The sequence below is a fragment of the Dunckerocampus dactyliophorus genome, chromosome 19 (assembly GCF_027744805.1).
Source record: "Dunckerocampus dactyliophorus isolate RoL2022-P2 chromosome 19, RoL_Ddac_1.1, whole genome shotgun sequence".
NCBI lineage: Eukaryota > Metazoa > Chordata > Actinopteri > Syngnathiformes > Syngnathidae > Dunckerocampus > Dunckerocampus dactyliophorus.
The window spans coordinates 434,891-453,251 of record NC_072837.1 but is presented as its reverse complement, the minus strand read 5'-3'; the positions used below and the strand labels follow the sequence as shown (position 1 = coordinate 453,251).

General features: G+C 44.7%; 1 protein-coding gene and 1 long non-coding RNA gene across 8 annotated transcripts in view; one reads left to right on the top strand and one right to left on the bottom strand.

Annotated features, from left to right (window-relative positions):
• nbas (NBAS subunit of NRZ tethering complex) overlaps nt 1-18,361 on the bottom strand; it is a 131,481-nt gene that overhangs the window by 10,112 nt on the left and 103,008 nt on the right. For 5 of the 7 annotated variants that reach the window (XM_054761778.1, XM_054761775.1, XM_054761777.1 and 2 more), the window contains 7 exons: nt 18,081-18,305; nt 16,968-17,170; nt 13,832-13,921; nt 13,564-13,747; nt 2,957-3,096; nt 1,380-1,527; nt 217-351 (listed from right to left, as the gene is read on the bottom strand). In XM_054761778.1, coding sequence (XP_054617753.1) covers nt 217-351; nt 1,380-1,527; nt 2,957-3,096; nt 13,564-13,747; nt 13,832-13,921; nt 16,968-17,170; nt 18,081-18,305 — 1,125 coding nt within the window. Of the gene's footprint in view, nt 1-216; nt 352-1,379; nt 1,528-2,956; nt 3,097-13,563; nt 13,748-13,831; nt 13,922-16,967; nt 17,171-18,080; nt 18,306-18,361 lie in introns of those variants that run through there. The other 2 variants (XM_054761776.1, XM_054761780.1) reach the window with 2 other exon arrangements.
• On the top strand, nt 13,080-18,302 carry LOC129172234 (uncharacterized). The gene is made up of 3 exons (XR_008566958.1): nt 13,080-13,176; nt 13,301-13,755; nt 17,279-18,302. It is a non-coding gene; the product is annotated as an uncharacterized LOC129172234 (long non-coding RNA).

Here is an 18,361-nt window from a genome sequence, read left to right as displayed (position 1 = left end):
CATTTGACCACGGGTGCACAGTTGGAGTGTTTCCAATGGCAACATGCTGGCATTGGAGGCACAAACGTCATGATCCACCTTTCATGTACTGCGGGTCTTTTTAATCCTCCGTGGGTGAAGTTGGCATTTGTCTATGAGGTGAGGCTTCAATGACTATGCTGGCAGTGCCACATGCCCATCATCATCATCATCATCATCATCATCATCAAGACTCACTGTGCTCATGTCGTTCATGTGATCCAAAGTGAGCTTCAGCAGCTCCACGTCGCCGCTCTCAGCCATCAGCTTGAGCGCAGGCTGCTGGAGGCTGGGCTCGTGTCGTAGCAGCAGGTCGGCCATGCTTCTGATACACTGGGGGGGGGGGAGAATATGTAATAAAAGTGTGCAAACTGCGTGGCCCTTGAGTTAAGTAATGCCTTTAAGGAGCTGATATCTGCATATCAGCGTGCAATCTGACTCCTCTGCCTTCACTGCCACACATTCAAATGAAAGCCCGCCTCCTCCTCCGCCCCCTCCATCCCAGACAGCCACGCAGACACGGGATGGCATGAGCGCTAAACTAATATCGCACAATGGCATTAGGCTCAGCGCCGTGCTGCTCGGTGGGGCGTGAATAGCATTAGAGGATGCAGCTAAAGGTCAGCTAGCACCTACGCTAGCGTTGCGGGGAGAGCGCTGAGCCGATGCTAACGCGTCGCCGCCAGGTTTCACGCCCTAATAACTCCTGGATGACGACACGAATACAAACCACCGCGTTACGTTACGGCCACAACAGCCTATTACCTCTTAGCACCGACTCAAATGTAAAGCAATGCAAATAATTCATCATTGTTGGACATAATTCCTCATCCAGAAGCTTTGTTTAGTTACGTAGTGTTTGTGTTCATTTAGGGCGTAGTGCCAATGTAGCTTGGATATACTGGAGTCTTATTTCAATGCTTTCATGTTGATTGCTCTTTTTAGCATTTATGACTTTTTATTTACGGCATTGTTGTATTTGTCATGACTATTATTATTTATTCCTCTATTGACAGGATTTAGATTTAGTGGTACGGGTACTTACCTGATATTTGTATTTCTGTGTATTGCTAACCACGTTAGCAATGAAAGACAGTAGTAGTAGTAGTAGTAGTAGTAGTAGTAGTAGTAGTAGTAGTAGTACTGTTCTAATAGTAGTAGTACTGTTCCAGCCATGTCCAGTCATGGTGGAAGGAGCAGGGCGCCGTGTCAAATGTCACCACGTTGGGTTCTTTAGTGCCAAGTGTTCTACATTTCTATTTCTATTTGTTCATTTTGGCAGTGAATCCCTTCTTGCTAACAACAAACCAAGTAGTCCAGCAAAGGCGTCCACTGTCAAATGAAAACGGGGGGGTGTTTACCTGTGCAGGGAGCTTGTGTTTGCTGTTGTACAAGGACCGCACCACCGTCACAACCTGCTGACCCACGTCCACATCCACCTGCGCTCCCTGGCAGCGGGTCAGCATTGCTGATGTCAGCACCACCCAGGGGTTACACCGCGACTGCGCCCTGGACACAGGAAGCGAGCAGACGTGTCATCGTCATCGTCTACGGAACTTTTTCCGGCGAAGGCCACATAGTGAAAAATGAAAGGACGCAACTTTGATATTTTGTAAAGCAACACTGCAACGCAAAAATGATAAGTTCTAGCAGGGGAACTGACTTATAGGACACCTACTGTATAGGACACCTACTGTATAGGACACCTACTGTATAGGACACCTATATGCTACTAAGATAATATTCTTTTGTTCCCATAATAATAACCTGTTTATTCTCATCAAATTGAGACTTTGTTCTCATAAAATTAGAGCAGTTTTTTCCAATTCTGCATTTTTGTATTTGGATTTACCAACCTGCAAATGTTCTTTTCATAACGATGATTTTATTTCCAGAATATTTTCACTTCATTCCAGTAACGCTACAACTTTTTCCCCAACCTAATTTTCCAAAAATTACAACTTTATTATTCGTTATGTTTGTCATAATATTCCGACTCTAAAAAACACATTTTTTCTTGAATATTACCACTTCATGCCCCTAAAATGAGACTTTTTCCCTGCATACTAAGATGTTATTCTTGAGAAATGACTGCTCTTTTTCTTGCTAGATTACAACTTTTTTTCTTGATATTTTAACTTTATTGTTGTAAAATTGCAGCTGATTTTCCACATTTTTGCTGCTGTTTAGAAAAACAGAATGTTTAGAATGTGCCACATGCCACAAATGGCCCCCGGGCCGCACTTTGGATGTTCCTGCGATAAGACCTGCGAAGAGCTGTGCTTTTTGGAGCCACTGGCGGGCACCTCCTAGCATTAGCAGGCATCCATTCATCCCCTTTAGCTGCTTTCCACGTCCTCCGCTACATAAATAATTCCCTTCCTCCAAGGTCGCTCACTAGCATTTCAACAACATGACCTTCAAGGATATTTGTTGTAAAATAGTGATTTAGAGAGATGTTGCTATTAGCATTATCATTAGCATGGCAAGGAGTCAGCGCCACAGTGGACAGCTGGCTAATAGCGAGGTTAGCATTATGACCTCATTACATCTGCATGGAGCTTCCACTCATCACCAAGCGGACGCTCGTTCACTTTCCTACCATCACTCACGCTTGTGAGGCGAGACTATAAAAGGACAGGAAGTGGAAGATGGACGTGAACATGAGGAGGCTTGGACACCACAGGCTGATACAGCAGACGTGGTGTTGCTGCTAAATCCTGGCTAATGTGGCGAGCGTTAATGTGGAACACATTGAGGTGACAAGGTGGCTGCTAATGATTGATTAACAAAGAGGTTGGTTGGTTGTTGAGGAACTCCTAAAGCATGTCCATAAAACAGCAGAGAAGCAAGACATGCGCAGCTCCAGTTTTCATTGCAAGAGTACATTTGTGTAGGGTTGGCGTCGCTCGCTAGCTAGCTAGCTACAACGTCTTACACGTCTTCTTGCATCATGGGCGGCCAAGCTTGCAGGAGCAGGATGAGCGTCTGGAAGTCTTCCCACTTGTCTGCCACCTCCAGCAGCTGCAGGAAGAGGCTGTACCTTTTCTCCTCACTCTCCACGTCCTCCATCTCCACCTGGCAGGAGGAGCAGCAGATGTCATGTGGATGTGGGTAGCTTTAGCAGTTACACGGGTATGGCTAGGTAGATGTACTGTTTATAGGGGTGGGCTGACTTGTAGATAGCTTGCTGGGTGGTTAGGTGGGTGGGTGGGTAGGTAGGTCATTCTTAAGCAGTTAGAAGGCTATGTTGGTCAGGAATGGTTAGATTGCTGGGGATAATAGTAGACAGGTAGGTACACTGGTAAGTAGGTAACTGGATAGGCCGCTACCAAGGCGGTTGGCGTCATGGCTCACATGTCATTAGAGGGGTATGTTGCTAGCGTATGGCTAGGTAGATGGGAACTGTATGGAGGCATGCAGCTGGATGGTAATTCATGAGTATGTTGCTAGGGTATGGCTACACTAGCGGGCGGGTAGGGACACAGCTAGATAGCTAAGTAGCTAGCTGTGTAGCCAGCAAGTGTTGGTAGGAGGCTCCAAGTCATTTTTAGACGGGTATGTTGCTGGGTATGGTTTGGCTGGTAAGTAGGTAAGCAGGTGGGTAGGTAAGCAGGTGGGTGGGTAGGTAGGTGGGTAGGTAAGCAGGTGGGTGGGTAGGTAGGTGGTAGGTAGGCAGGTGGGTAGGTGGGCAGGTAAGGAATGAGATGAGTATGTCAGTGAGGAGTGGCTATTACACAATGAATGTGATTAATGAGAGGAGCATTTGACATAACGAGCGCTTTAGAAGGCAGTCAGGCCCTTTCAGACATACCAAGCTAACATTCCATGTGTCCCCACCTGGTCACATGTCACACACAACACACAACACGTCACACATAACACGTCACAGGTCACACAACATGCTACGCTTCAACACACTTCAAGCCAATCAACTCAATCCTACACACACTACAAGCCCCCCATGACTTGGGTACACCCCCTCAGGCTAACACCATGGATTGTTCTTCTCACACCCTCCTACGGGGCAAGTGTGCTGCTCACTACCATGCAGCCACAACATCAAGCAATACAAATACTACAAATACCAATACATCAGTACTACAAATACTAATACAGTAGACGCCCCTACAACGTAAATAATCCGTTCCGAGAACCTTTATGTTCTAGGGATTTGATGTTATACGAAGCGTAAAATACATGTAAATAGCCTAATCCGTTCCAAGATCTTCCCAAACTCACCCCTTTGGCCCTTCAAAATATTCAAAGTCCACCAAATATGGTGGGAAAATATAAGAAAACATTAGCATAAACATAGTAAAGTAACATTCCAATATAAAATATGGTAATAAATAAGATTACTGTAATTGAATAAAACTGAAAACAAAAACAATCCTACCGTTCACGAGATGTCTTGATCAGGAGCGCAAGTGGAGGCAGGAAGGAGGATGAGGACTAGCCTGAGTCGAAACGCGACTCAAAGAGTCTAAGAGTCAGCTGGTCTCTACACGATAATGCTGTGTGCCAAATTTTAATTTGTAACTTAACTTAATTGTTTAAGTTAGTTTCAGGGGGACTACGAAGAGGAAGGAGTTTGAAGGGACAAGCCTGTCTCTCACACAAACTCACGTACGTGCTGTATAAGTCAGCCAATGAGATGAGAGCGTAGGCGGTGCTCTGATAATCAGCCAATGAGATGAGAGCGGAGGCGGTGACCCGATAATCAGCCACTGAGATGAGAGCGGAGGCGGTGACCCGAAAATCAGCCAATGAGAGCGTGATGCTTCAGAAGGCGTCACCAAGTGTTAGTCTGAACTTGCACCGACTTGAGGCATTTATCAAGTTGATTGGAAAAAAAAGACTTGCTCTGACTTGAGGCTTTATGTTATAGTGAATTTCTTCTGTAATACGAAGCAAAAACTTTACATAAATTCTTTATGTTCAGTGGAATTTATGTAAAAGGAGGTTTATGTTATGCAAGGTACTACTGTGCTAATACATCAATACTACAAATACCAATACTAATACATAAGTACTACCAATACTAATATGAGGTGGCATGAGATGACATGAGGTGACATGAGGCGACATGAGGTGACATGAGGTGGCATGAGGCGACATGAGGTGACATGAGGTGGCATGAGGTGGCATGAGATGACGAGGTGGCATGAGATGGCTATCGGAGACGTTCTGATTCATCTCTTGTGTTGCATGTTCGGGCTGCTAAGAAAATAGCACGACCCATAAAAAGTAGTAGTAATAATGCTAGCATCCTGCTGTGATGCTAGCATGAAATGGAGCAATACAATGTATGCCATTCTTACATAAACACATCATCATCATCGTCATACTCATTCATACATGATTTCATTCAACTATGACTTGGCTTTACTAAAGCGACACATTTGTATTTGACAAGAGATCATTTTGGATACTTGTCTTCTATTGGATGCTGTGTCCTCATCATCATCCTAATGATAACGCAGATCAAATAGACAACTCATTGATGTATTTCCATTTATCACATATTACTAAATCAATACTTTACATCAGGGGTGTCCAAACTTGCATAATAGGGCTGTGTACTGATAATTTAGTAAAATAGCTAACCCCCCCAACCTTCATACATATTTAAAGACAAATGGTTTCCCTCTTATTAGCATAAACATCTCAGCTTCTTCTCTTTACATTTTGCCTTTTTGCTCTGTTGTTCCCATTTTTGCTGGGTTTGTGCTTTAATTGTGCTTCTGCAATGTGCAACCTGTGGGCCGCAAATGGCCCCCAGGCCACACTTTGCATCAGTCAGTTCTGAGTGTATTTACTAGGGTGTGGTTCTGTGGTGATAATCATATTCATGATAACACACACACACATGCACGTACACACACACACACACACACAAAGTGTGTAAAATCCCAAGCACTAAAAACAGGCTTTTTTTGTCCCACCCGCACAGGGAACAGCAGAGTAAAAATAACTAAAATGAAAAAAAGGCTCACCTGCCGTGGCTGTGAGTTGTCACGCTTTTAGCACGAGCACATCAGCGCACGTGAGGAGCATGCTAACGAGCTAGGTAGGCTGAAGTCAATGCAACGCGAACGTCGTCTGCGTTGTTTCACTGCACAGCGTGAGAAAGACGTGCTGACCTGAGAAGTGGTCCAAGTGCAGAAGCCTTAAAGGCGTCATCTCCACACAGCGCTGATTGCTGCTGACCTCTTTGCATGACCTTTATTGATGTCTTTCTCTCTTTAGGCATCCTGACTGACCTGGAGCCTAAACATCGTTCTTGGTGATAGCCGCCGTAGCTAGGTTAATACACACGTCACTTATGTCAACAGGACATTGTTGCCATTTTTTTTAGGGCTTTAGAGTCGGACTAGGTGTGTCCCACAGACAATGGGTGTGCCATTGTTAGCTCCCTCATGCTAGCTGTTACTCTGTTACTCTTTAGATGTGTGGCCGTGTTTCACATGAGGATTGTGGATGATGGAAAACATTTTCCACTGTTCCCTTAAGAAGGTTTCAAATGGAGTGAGGAAGAAGAACAAAGGAGCCAAAAACATACCACTTCCACACGGAACGAGAGGGGAACCTTTTTGCCAGTTGATCTCATGCTGTGGCACGTCGGCTAAGTAGCCAGTCTCCATGCGGTGTGACGGGTGTTGTCATGTGACATCATGCCTCACTACTTTCTATACTTGGACTAATAACAGGCCAAAGTCAACCACACAACAGCATTAAAACGAGCATTTCTTGGAATGTTATGAATGTATTCTCATTTTTCTCATAATATGACACTGTCTGCTTGCCATTTTACAGCATATTTTCTTTTCAGGTTAGCACAAATACTCCACCAAGCGTGACAGGTGATAGAAATAAGGACGGCGTGTGAAAGACGCCCGTGTGACTTGCTTTTTGCCCATGCTTGATTGTGTTGGTGTGTGTTGGGACAGCGAGTGACTGCACACATGAAAGTCCAGTCATCTGTTTCTCCTGGGACCAACTGGCATGACGCTTCTTTACATCATTTTAAAAGACACACACACACACACACACACACACACACACACACACACACACACACACACACACAATCAGTTCAAGTAGGCTTCAATAAGCTCCTGTGAAATCATTTCCTCCATATGTCGGCCTCGCCTCCCTCAAGGAAGGCTAAATAAACTCCGGCCGTCTGGGATTCTTTTTAAATTTGCTTTCAACACACACATGCACGCACCCCCCCCCCCACACACACACACACACACACACCCACACACACACCCACTTCCAACGTCAAACACACGAGCTAATAAAGAATGCCGTGTGCTGTGCAGTGAGAATGTAAACACGTACATACAGAAAGTGCATCAAACGACATTTATTTTTATTATCAAATAAATGATTTAGCTTGGGGAAAAAAGCAGCATTCCCATTATTTTGCGCAAAAATTTCCTGTAACTAATAATAATAAAAAAAGAATTCAACACCAAAGACATATTTATACGTCTTTATAAACCCCAAGGCCCCGTCCCAAACACATTTTTATACGTCTTTCATGTTTTTTTGCACCAAAGGCAAAAAGAGACCAACAGATACAGGAAGACGAGGAAGAGGAGAGAGGAAGGCAAAGAGTTGTATGATACAACCCGTACAGAGCGTGTGATTAAAGTTTATGAAGAGTTAATAGGCCTGCTTAATTCTACACCACCCACAGAACACTACCTCTTTTAGAAGAGTCTAACCACGACGACTTGTCCTTTTTTTCAATAACTCCTCCTCCTACACGACGACGTATGCTGGACCACTCCTCTTCAAAGGTAAATAACATTTATCATTACGTATTATTATATCACTTTTATTATTGTTTTTTTCATGAGTTATCCTGTTTTAATATTACTACTGCATCCAAACTCATATTTACATACATACACATATACTGTATATGTATGCACGTACATGTAGTACCTATATCATTGGTGATATTACCTTTTACCCTACTTAAGACCAATTCAACATAAGAACGCTCGTCTGGAACCAATTGTGTTCGTTAGTTGGGGACCTAGTGTACTTTAAATAAATGGTTATTTGGATGTTTGTTGTGTTGTTTGTTGTGTCGGTGTAGTTGTTATGTTAGTGTAGTTGTTTGTTGTGTCGGTGTAGTTGTTTGTTGTGTTGGTGTAGTTGATGTGTTAGTGTAGTTGTTTGTTGTGTTGGTGTAGTTGATGTGTTAGTGTAGTTGTTTGTTGTGTTAGTGTAGTTGTTTGTTGTGTTGGTGTAGTTGTTTGTTGTGTCGGTGTAGTTGATGTTGTGTTGGTGTAGTTGTTTGTTGTGTTGGTGTAGTTGTTTGTTGTGTTGGTGTAGTTGTTTGTTGTGTTAGTGTAGTTGATGTTGTGTCGGTGTAGTTGTTTGTTGTGTTAGTGTAGTTGTTTGTTGTGTTGGTGTAGTTGTTTGTTGTGTTGGTGTAGTTGATGTTGTGTCGGTGTAGTTGTTTGTTGTGTTAGTGTAGTTGTTTGTTGTGTTGGTGTAGTTGTTTGTTGTGTCAGTGTAGTTGATGTTGTGTTGGTGTAGTTGTTTGTTGTGTCGGTGTAGTTGTTTGTTGTGTCGGTGTAGTTGTTTGTTGTGTTGGTGTAGTTGTTATGTTGGCGTAGTTGTGGAGACATTTGAGCTGTCACCAAAGCACCACATGCTTGTGTCAAAGGGAAAGTTATGAAAGGTATCTTTTCCCAAAAAGCTGCTTTTCTCCCTTTTCTAGTTGGGAACTGAGATTTTCCTGAAACTGACCTATTTCTACTGCTGATTACTAAAGAACGCAAAAAGGTAGAAACAAGCTTTTCTTCTGCAGAAGGACGGTAGGTCCCATGTTTCTATAGCCATACAACACAATAAATGTTGTAAAACGGACGCTGGGGGGGTGTCTTTTGAAAGATGGATGGGGTTGAATGAGTTCAATAGAAATGTGCAGTGCTTAAGTTAAGAGTGTGGAGGTTGCAGGGGTGTCCAACTTTCATCGCTATTCGTGCTGTCAACTGTTGGTCTTCTATTTGGGACTGGCAACATTTGAATTGTTCAATTGTACTACTTTGTTTACCAAGCACATCTCCACCAAGAACAGTGTGGCCATCAGGGTGATGCTATTTTGTGCTGGTTTGTCATTATAGGAAAGCAGCTAATCTGAATTCAACAGTTCTAATAAAAAACTACTCAGAGTTGAAGCAACTATTCTTTGGGCTTTGGTGAGCAGTGATGGTATCTCCATCATAAGGCTCTCTTCTTTAAACAGGACAACACAGTCATTAGTATCATGACAACAAAAGGGTAAAGTTCCTACGTACTCCATGAACGTGATATCCACTTCCCCGTGGGACAAAATCGAGCTCCCAACTAACCGCACTGCTTGTTTGTTTTAGAAACGAAATGTCACTGTGATCAAAAGTCACATTTGGAGCCTGAAGACCAGAAGCTAGGTGGATAACTCTAGCTAGCTAGCTAGGTAGCTACCTGCTGCCAATGTAAAACACAGCTAGTGACAGTTAGGCAACCCTGTAGGATTTGCCGCTGCACGCCCATCGGTTTGTGTGATCAGCCATGAAAGGCGTGTATCGGCATACGGTGATCACGTGTTGTTTTTCTTTACAGAAATCTGATCTGTGGCCAATCAATCGGAGCATCCCTAATAAAAACTAGTAAAAAGAAGCCAATAAGGCTCTACTTCCATAATGTGAGCTGCATATGAACCACCTGGTTGTTGTTATTCTTATTAACATCGTTACGCCCAAGAACTACCTTACTGGCATAGTACCACCTCGCCACACCGCACTGGCTAGCTACTAGCCAGCTAGCGACTAGCTTCATCACACATTCGCTCACAACGCCTCAGGTCACTAGCCAAAGGTAACGCCACGTACCGGAGCTGCCGCCACTGCTGCTGTGTTGTTGTGTTGCGTTCCTTTCTATGTTGCCATGTGAAACCAAAGCACCCAGGAAGGAAGTTCCGCTGATGCTTAAAATGATCAAAATAGGGCAAAGACGTGTGTTCATGTCTCACGTAAGCATCACAAAAAGTTTCCTTTCAAGAAGCCCCCTGAGGTGGGGGAATGGCAAAGGGGGAGGGGTTAGAAAGTGCAGTCAAGGTTAGACAAAATGGGGGGGGAAAGCAGATTGAATTCCCCCCCCCACACACACACACACCTGCTGGACATGAATATTAAAGACACATACAGTATATTTTAATATCAAGCCCATTTGCTCCCGACTCCAACCTATCCTTAATCATGCATGCGTGTTGGTGGGGGGGGGGGCTATCCTTAATCATGCATGCGTGTTGGTGGAGGGGGGGGCCATGAATATTCCATCAAGTGAAAAAAGGTCAAGGAGAAAGGAACGCTCGGAAGATGACGACACGTGCTCGTGAAGAACACGTGCCATTACTTAAGATGAGCGTCAGCACCGGGAAAAGACACGAGTCCTCCCGCGGACACGCTGAGTGGACGGTGAGATTGAGACGAATGTGAAGCGTCTCAGGCTGGACACAGCGTGGATGAGTGAACAGCACCTCTGCTGGCTGCAAGCTAGTAGTGCACTCAAGTTAGAAGGCACTTTTTCAACCTGAGAGAAATCAATCCTCTCCACCACTTCTGCTCCACCCTTGAGAGAAGAGGCGCTCCAACCGTTGCTTTTGAGGTCGATGATGTCATCGTAACATAAAGTTCTGCCAACTGTCCACCAGTCAGCTGCAGATGTGGGAGCTGCCTTCTTTTTCTTCATCTCGCATGAGGATCTACTAGCATAACGCTTGTCCCACTCCTTAAAGTTACGTTGACGTTGGGGGTGGGGTCTAACACTGGCCAAGTGCACAGTGTACAGTAATCCCTCCTCCATCCTGGCTAACTGGCTCCAGACCCGACTTGCAGCCTTCCCTGCAGTAATGTGAGGTAAACAGTGAATAAGAAGAGTGTAACAGTCACTATAGGGGTGTTATTTCACGTCTACAGGGCTCTAATGGTCATAAACAGGTTTTTCTATGCTCTAACTACAAAAATATTCCTCTTATTAACATTGACTCCTATATCACAGGAATTCATTTAACGCTGTCGGGTCTGGAATCAGTAAGCGCTATCAACGAGGGGCGACTGTATATGTAAAAAGTGGGTTAGGGTTACTTCGTGGAGACGCACACTCATTAGCATGAAAGCTGCAGACACACACCAGCAGCGTTTAATAAATAGTAGAATATGGCACCTTTACCACCTTTTCATGGCCTAATCTCTTTTGCTATTTTCATCTGCTTACTACCTTCTTCTTTTGAAACCTGACAGCCCTTGAACGCCACACGGACAAGCGTTAAAAAGTGTAAAAGGAAGATGACAGCTCAGCCAATACTACATGCATGTTCACAATAAAAGGCTTTTATTACCAAATAGTTTTTGCAGCGTTTCCGCTTGCAGCTAGCAGACAACATCGTTTTGGAAGACGCACACGCGGTCCAATCAGGTGCAGTGACAAAACAGGCCAAGTTTCCAAAGGCACGGTGACTGAGAGCGAGAGAAAGCTGCATGACTGCTACGATATAACAGGACACCAGTGGCCCCCATCCAGCTCCTCCCGCTTTGTTCCTCCTACTCACATCATCATTTCAACAACGTATCCTCGGGCCCCCTCTCGCCTTATTTCCACTCGTCTGGTCTGACTTATTTTATTGCACCGCCTCCTCTGCGCTGGTTGTTTTTTGTCTTTTAATACGCCACTGAATCCCGGCAGTAGGAACCTCTGAGCTCTAAAGAAGACAATAAAGGTTTGGGCTGGATTGTAGTTGACTATAGGGGTGTTATTTCATGTCTAGAGGGCTCTAAACATGTTAACATTCGTATTTAAAAGGCCATAAACAGGTTTTCTATGCTCTAACTACAAAAATATTCCGTTTCTAAATAAGGAATCCTACCCAGTGGAAATTCACTCATCAGGGTCGGGTGTGGAACCACATAAGCACGATAAAGGAGGGATTACTGTATTACGTATCTTTTACTATTAAAAACGTGAATGTTGGTAACTGAATGGAATGGAATGAGGTCGATTCTTGGAAGAATGTGTAACCATAATAATATGAAAAGAATAATATCCATGATGTTATGAAATCAATGCTGGAGTTGATGGTGCAGCTGTAATGGAAGCGTGAGCACATGCGCGCCCACGCTGCCTTTGTGTGTGTGAAATGCCACAAGAAGCGCTCCCTTCCTGCCACAGGTGACATTTGAGCAGCAGCTGTTTTCACTCATCAATAATGATGAAGTCACAAAATCTATGTGTGCCCCCCCCATCCGCTGGTGTCATTTGCAACGAGCCTTTAAGTGTTGACCCAACTCTCTCACCGCGCTATCATCACTATTTACTTCCAGCTACGGTGGTGCTCTGCTGCGCCGCATCACAAACAGGAAGTGGTGGCTTTTTCACCGACTCATTGCGCACTGAATGACTGACGGAACAAACAACATCCGTCTTTGCCGCATAGTCTAGGATGTCACGTTATGTGGCCGAAGGCAGCAGTTAAATACACGTCATAAGATAGATGACGTGTTGGCTGTAAACACGGTGGGAGGGGGGCTCACCTCATTTTCTTACTGTTGCTGTGTATTTCAAAGTAAAGCGCCTCTGTTTCCGCCACTGCTCTATGGGTATGACGTTCCTTGCAAACAAGGCAATGCAACACCTCTGGTTGAAAAAAGTCAACGGAGCGAGGTTCCTTTGGCCGGCAAAGTTAGCAGGCCAATAAATGACTCGACTGGTTTTCATGTGTTCATACTTCTCTCCAAGAATGTGGAGGTTGGAGTTACTTGGTTTTCTTTCAGTTGGCGTGCATTTGAAAGTAAAGACAGTTTAGCTCTGAGCTTCCCCTTCTGCCAAGTAAAGTTCACTGGAAACAAGGCAATACAGGGAAGTCAATGGAGCTGGCAAACTGATCTTGGCGTGATGACATGGTCAGACAGTATTTCTCTCCACGAATGAGGAGGCTGGAGTTACTTCATGTTCATCTTCCACAGCAGAAGAACCAGGAATCCTTGCATGGTGGTGTTGGAATACCGGGTGTGTCGGCAGGAGAAGAAAACCATTCATCCTTTCCAACGTGGTGACAAAACCCCCGGCCACACAGTTAAAGGCCTTTAAAAGGTAGCACAGAAAGTTGCTCTTTTCTCCAGACTGAGCCACACTCTCACGACACACAGTCCTTTCAAAATAAAACTATAAAAAAGATGAATTAACTGATCCCTTTGGATGTTCACTTCCTCCACAGCACACGTGTGTGAGTGCTACATCAGAAGCCTGCCAAATGTGGGGAGAGTGCCCAATTAGTTCAAGGGAACGGTGCCCACACACACACACACACACACACACACACACACACACCTGTCTACCTGGGCTGACAATGGCTGCGTGCATACATTCACACGTTAATTAAGAAGCTCAGGCCATGAATTAGTGAGTCAGGAAATGAAAGCAGCTCTTCCATCCTCCCACCCTGATAATGCGCACTGTCGTCCTTCCTTTCCACGCTACCTGTCTGTCTTTGAGCACAGCCTCCGTCCTGTAGAGCAGCAGCAGGCGGACGTCGCCGTCTCGCAGGCTAAAGTTGCTCTCCAACATCTGCAGCACGGCGATTCGAGGAAGCACCGGCAGGGACGCCTCGCCGCAGAATGGACGCAACCAGGCCAGCAGGTCGTCCGAGGTCACCGCGTTGTCACTGAGGAGGTGTGTGTGTGTGTGTGTGTGTGTGTGTGCGTGTGAGCATGACGTTGACGCTACTTTTAAAAAGATCACGTCCTACCCTCTCTGCACACTGTGGTGCACTGCCGTCACCATGGCCTCCAGCTCCCTGAGGGCTTCCGTGGGATTCGTAAGGCGGTCAGAGACGCTGCTGTATTAACACACACACACACACACACACACAAAGAGAATAGTAAAAAAAGAATAAATCACCACAATCATCTTACGTAACACCTAATTAAGATAAGAGTTTCAAATGAACACGATGTCAAGGGACAACTGCTGAGGGGGAGACAATCAAAGACTTTATTTTCAGGGACAGCCTTATTGTAAAAAACTTGTCTGGAAGCCATTAGAATGATGAATGGATTCTGAGGGCACCAAGGATGTCAAGGTCACAGTGGAAAGTCACATTTGAACTTCCTCATCATCATCATCATCATCATATTACACTCATATGTGTAATAATTAGTCAGATTTGGTTGGGGGGGCAAAAAGTGTAATATTACAATAAATTGCTATTTTTGGACAAAGAAAGTCATATCCAGTGTACGGTATATTGTATTGTGAGGCAAGATGCCCCCCCAACCAGGAGACATATGTATACTGTATATAGATATGTGAAACAGAACTGATCCACGGCGTGGGGTGTGGACACGGTCCTGATTTATTTTGTAGAAAGGTTTACTTCCATTTAGTTTGTCTTTCAATACAATCTTTGTCTTATGATTGCTTGTGGCGTCAACATTTCAGCCTTTTCTCATTATGCCTTTTGCTCTGTTTTGAGCATTTTTGCTGTTTTGGTTGAATGATTTGCTTTTGTTTCTGCTTTGACGCGATGACAAATGAGCCACACTTTGGCCACCGCTACTTTTGTGGATCTTGTCAGGGTGGGGCTCTCGGCGTGGCCTCTATGAGCAAACTACAACTGGCCCCGTCGGCTCAGTGTCGTGGGCGAGCGATGGTGGTTGAGGAGAGAGAGCGGCCAATGCGTTACACGAGCCCTAACGATCCGCAGCTCCAAGACTGTTTGGAGGTGCACGTCTGTGGAGTTACTGGATATTCATGCCTTCCCTTGGAGGTAGCGAAGGCAGACCTTCACGTGGAATAATTACTGTCGTGTGCTCGTGCTCTTTTTGTTGCGGGCGCGGTGCACTTTTATCTCCAGCCGGGTTTTGGGGACCGGGCTCCTGGCTGGAGCTTGCAGGTCGTGTGCCTGGAGGGCGGCGAGTCATACGGCCGCGTTCAGCGGTCGCTCTCCGGGAGGGGAGGGCACTGATGTAACAAATACTTTTTTTGGGATTGACCGGTTGAGTCCCAAAGATCAACCGGTAGCTCCCGATCGAGGGGTTGGTGACCCCCGCTATATAGTCTGTGTGGTCTCCAGCCTTTGGGCAACACATGCTGGATGTTTTGCAAAGAGGACGGCCATTTTCCACAACGGAAAAAGGTGATTTCTCCTGCCCGGAGCGCACGTTGCCGCAGGCCTCCACAAGCACAACACAAATATCAAACACACGCTCACGTTCTTTACTGCTGCAGTGGACGTTCGTCTTTACCGCACGCAGAAGACACACGCTGATGCAGAAACAAAAGGTGGCCATTAGCGGCAGCCTCGTTCAGCTGCCAACGCTGAGGACGGCCGGGCCACAAAAGCACCCAAAAAGGCAGCAGCGGGTGCATAAAACCCACTTGGAAGAGCACGAGTGAACAAGATGCATCCACTGTCTCCATATTGTCCAACGACTGTGTGCGTGCGTGTGAGATCATGGCAGCACATCTTAGCAAACGCGTGAGTACATTTGGCGTCGTGCAACGTGCATCATGCATCATGGAGCAGGCAAGAAGCAGGAAATGAGTCATCAAGGCGATTGATTGGCTGGCGTTCATCAACCTAATCAGATGCTTACTCTCCTTTTAAGACGTGGTGGAGTCGTACGGCTACTTCACACGCTTGGAAAGCTTCTTCTAAGCCTTCTACTGGACCAGTGACACTTCTCTTACACTTTCAATAGCATTTTGGAGTATTTCTAATCATGCAAATAAGTTGAGTAAACACTACATTTGGCTTTCATTTCTTTTCAACACAAATCATTTCAATGTTTGAATAGTCTTAGTATTAATAATTGTATGACTCAACTTTAATAACACAATTTTAATAAAATGCTACTATTAAAATATAATAACATGATTAAATCTATTAAATATGTAATATTAACAACCATAATGACAACATTACTACATGTTATTTAATCACGTCATATTCATATTCATACATTTAATGTTTTATTCCATTATATATCAAATATGGATCATAAATGATACTGTAAACAATCATTTATAATTGAATGTTTATTTCAAATGAAATGATTTATTTAACATACAATACCACACGATTGTAAATGTAAAAAAATAGTAAATAGTAATAAATACTTTTAAAATAATATTTAGAAGAATAACAACAACAACGTCATATTAATGAACTGAAATGTATTTTAAATTACAATTCTGCTGTTTAGCCATCAAATATGAAATAGTCTTCATTTTTGGAGTCTTTTGTGAGTCTTTTGCTGTTTTTACAAAAGTGGTGTTTTGTATTTTGAATAAGATTTGTTTAATATCTTCACCACATTTAATAATAATAATAATAATATTGAATATATTCCAGAACAATAGTAAAATGTGATATTCATCACATTTTTCTCTCGGGGGTGTTTTGTTGCATTGAAATATACAGTATTGAATGCCATTGCTTAGAAATTGTGTTGGTTTCAGCCTTTAATTCCGTAGACGCAAATGAAACCCCATTCCAGCACGAAAGGCGTAAAACAGTTGAAAAGGCAAGGTACACATTCATGCTACACATTTTCCCCGTGCGTCTACGTGAGGAGGACATGTTTGTTGCGGTGGGGAGGGAGCGTACGCTATTTAATAACGTTGTCTGACAAAGTGTGACCGTGAAGCTCATTTATGGGAAGGAAGAAAGCAAACAGAAAGACAAGGTGATTTTCCTGTCTCGGGGGGAGGTGTTTGACAGCCATTTCGTCAACACCGCCGTCCTATTATTAGCTCATTTCCGCTGACATGTCAGCGGGGCCACACCTCGTCTGATTAATAAGCGCCCGCTCAAAGGCAGCGACAGGAAGGATGTGTCTGGGAAGCAGGTTAGCATTAGCCGCAAATGAGTAGAGTCGTACCTGAGTGCGGCGACCGCTCTGGCGACGGCGTCCTGCAGCACGCTGTTGACGGACAGGTCCTGGCAACCTACGGCAACCCGCAGGAGCTCTGCCATGCTCTCCAGTGGCTGCCCGTCGGTTGCCATGGCGACTGCCAGCTCGTGCACCTTTGACCTCTCGGATCGGGACACGTCGTAGAGTCGACCATAACGCCGCAGGTGCTCCTGGAACGCAAACCAAAAGACAATGTTTGGATGTTGTGTGTGCTGCAGGCTACTTCTTGGAGACGACGGGACGGCATGGGACTGAAATGATGTCTGTCTTTTTGTTAGCTAGCAAGCTGCTTCCTGGTTCATGGAGGATGACGTAAGACAACACGCCTATTTGGGGAAAAGGCGTCCATCCGTCCGTTTGTTAGCTACTAGGCTACTTCTTGGTTCATGGAGAAAGACATAAGACAATAGGACTGTACCACTTTTGGTTCTGGGGTGGTGGTAAGTTGAATCCTTACATCATGACTCAAATGTCCAACAAAAACATCTAACAAAACTAAAACAAAATCAAAAGTGTTTTTTTCATTTCTCTGTCCGTTTGTTAGAAAGTCTCCAAAAAGTGCAGCGCCTTAACAGGTACCATACTTGGTGGGAAAAACTGCGTACGCAACCTTTTGGACCCATTTTGTGCGTACGCAAGCTTTATGTTTTATATTATCTTTTTTTTTTTATTCCTGGAGGTGTGGTTAATCGTTATAACATTTTTATAATGAATTTATTCATCACAACAAGTCCACATGTATTCCTCCTTTGGTCCAGGTGCTAAATGCTATTAAGTAGCACAATGTGGGAGTCACAAATGACCACTTTTCACTGATGTCTCATGGTTGCATAGCAACATGGCCTCGTCGAATCATAACCTCATGGTTCCACGCACACACACACAGAGTGCAATGACAGCAGTGTAGACGAGTGTGACTTAGGCTAACGAGACACAGCACGGTGTACGTATTCTACTTGACCAGGTTGCAAAGAAGACGACGCTGAGGTTTCCCATTTTGATCAAGCAGCGATGACGTCCTTTCTCACACTCAAAAGCACACAAAAGAGTGAAAGTGTCGTGCAGACGGCTTCTTTCTACCTGCTGGCTGTCTTTGAGCGACACGACGAACGGGTGACTCAGGGTGTCCAGGTGGGCCTGCGATTGCCGCAGGTGCGCCAGGGCTTCATCAAAAGTCATCGCCGCCGCACCCACCCCCTCTCGATCGCCGGCCCCCTCTGGCCCGCGCTTCCTGCTCTTCTCACCCAGCTGGCGCAGGGCTTTGGTGGCTTGGCGGATCAGCTCGGATCGCACTTGGACGCTCAGCTGAAGACGGAAAAGACGTATTACCTTTATGGCAAATGAGAAACTTACACTTCATG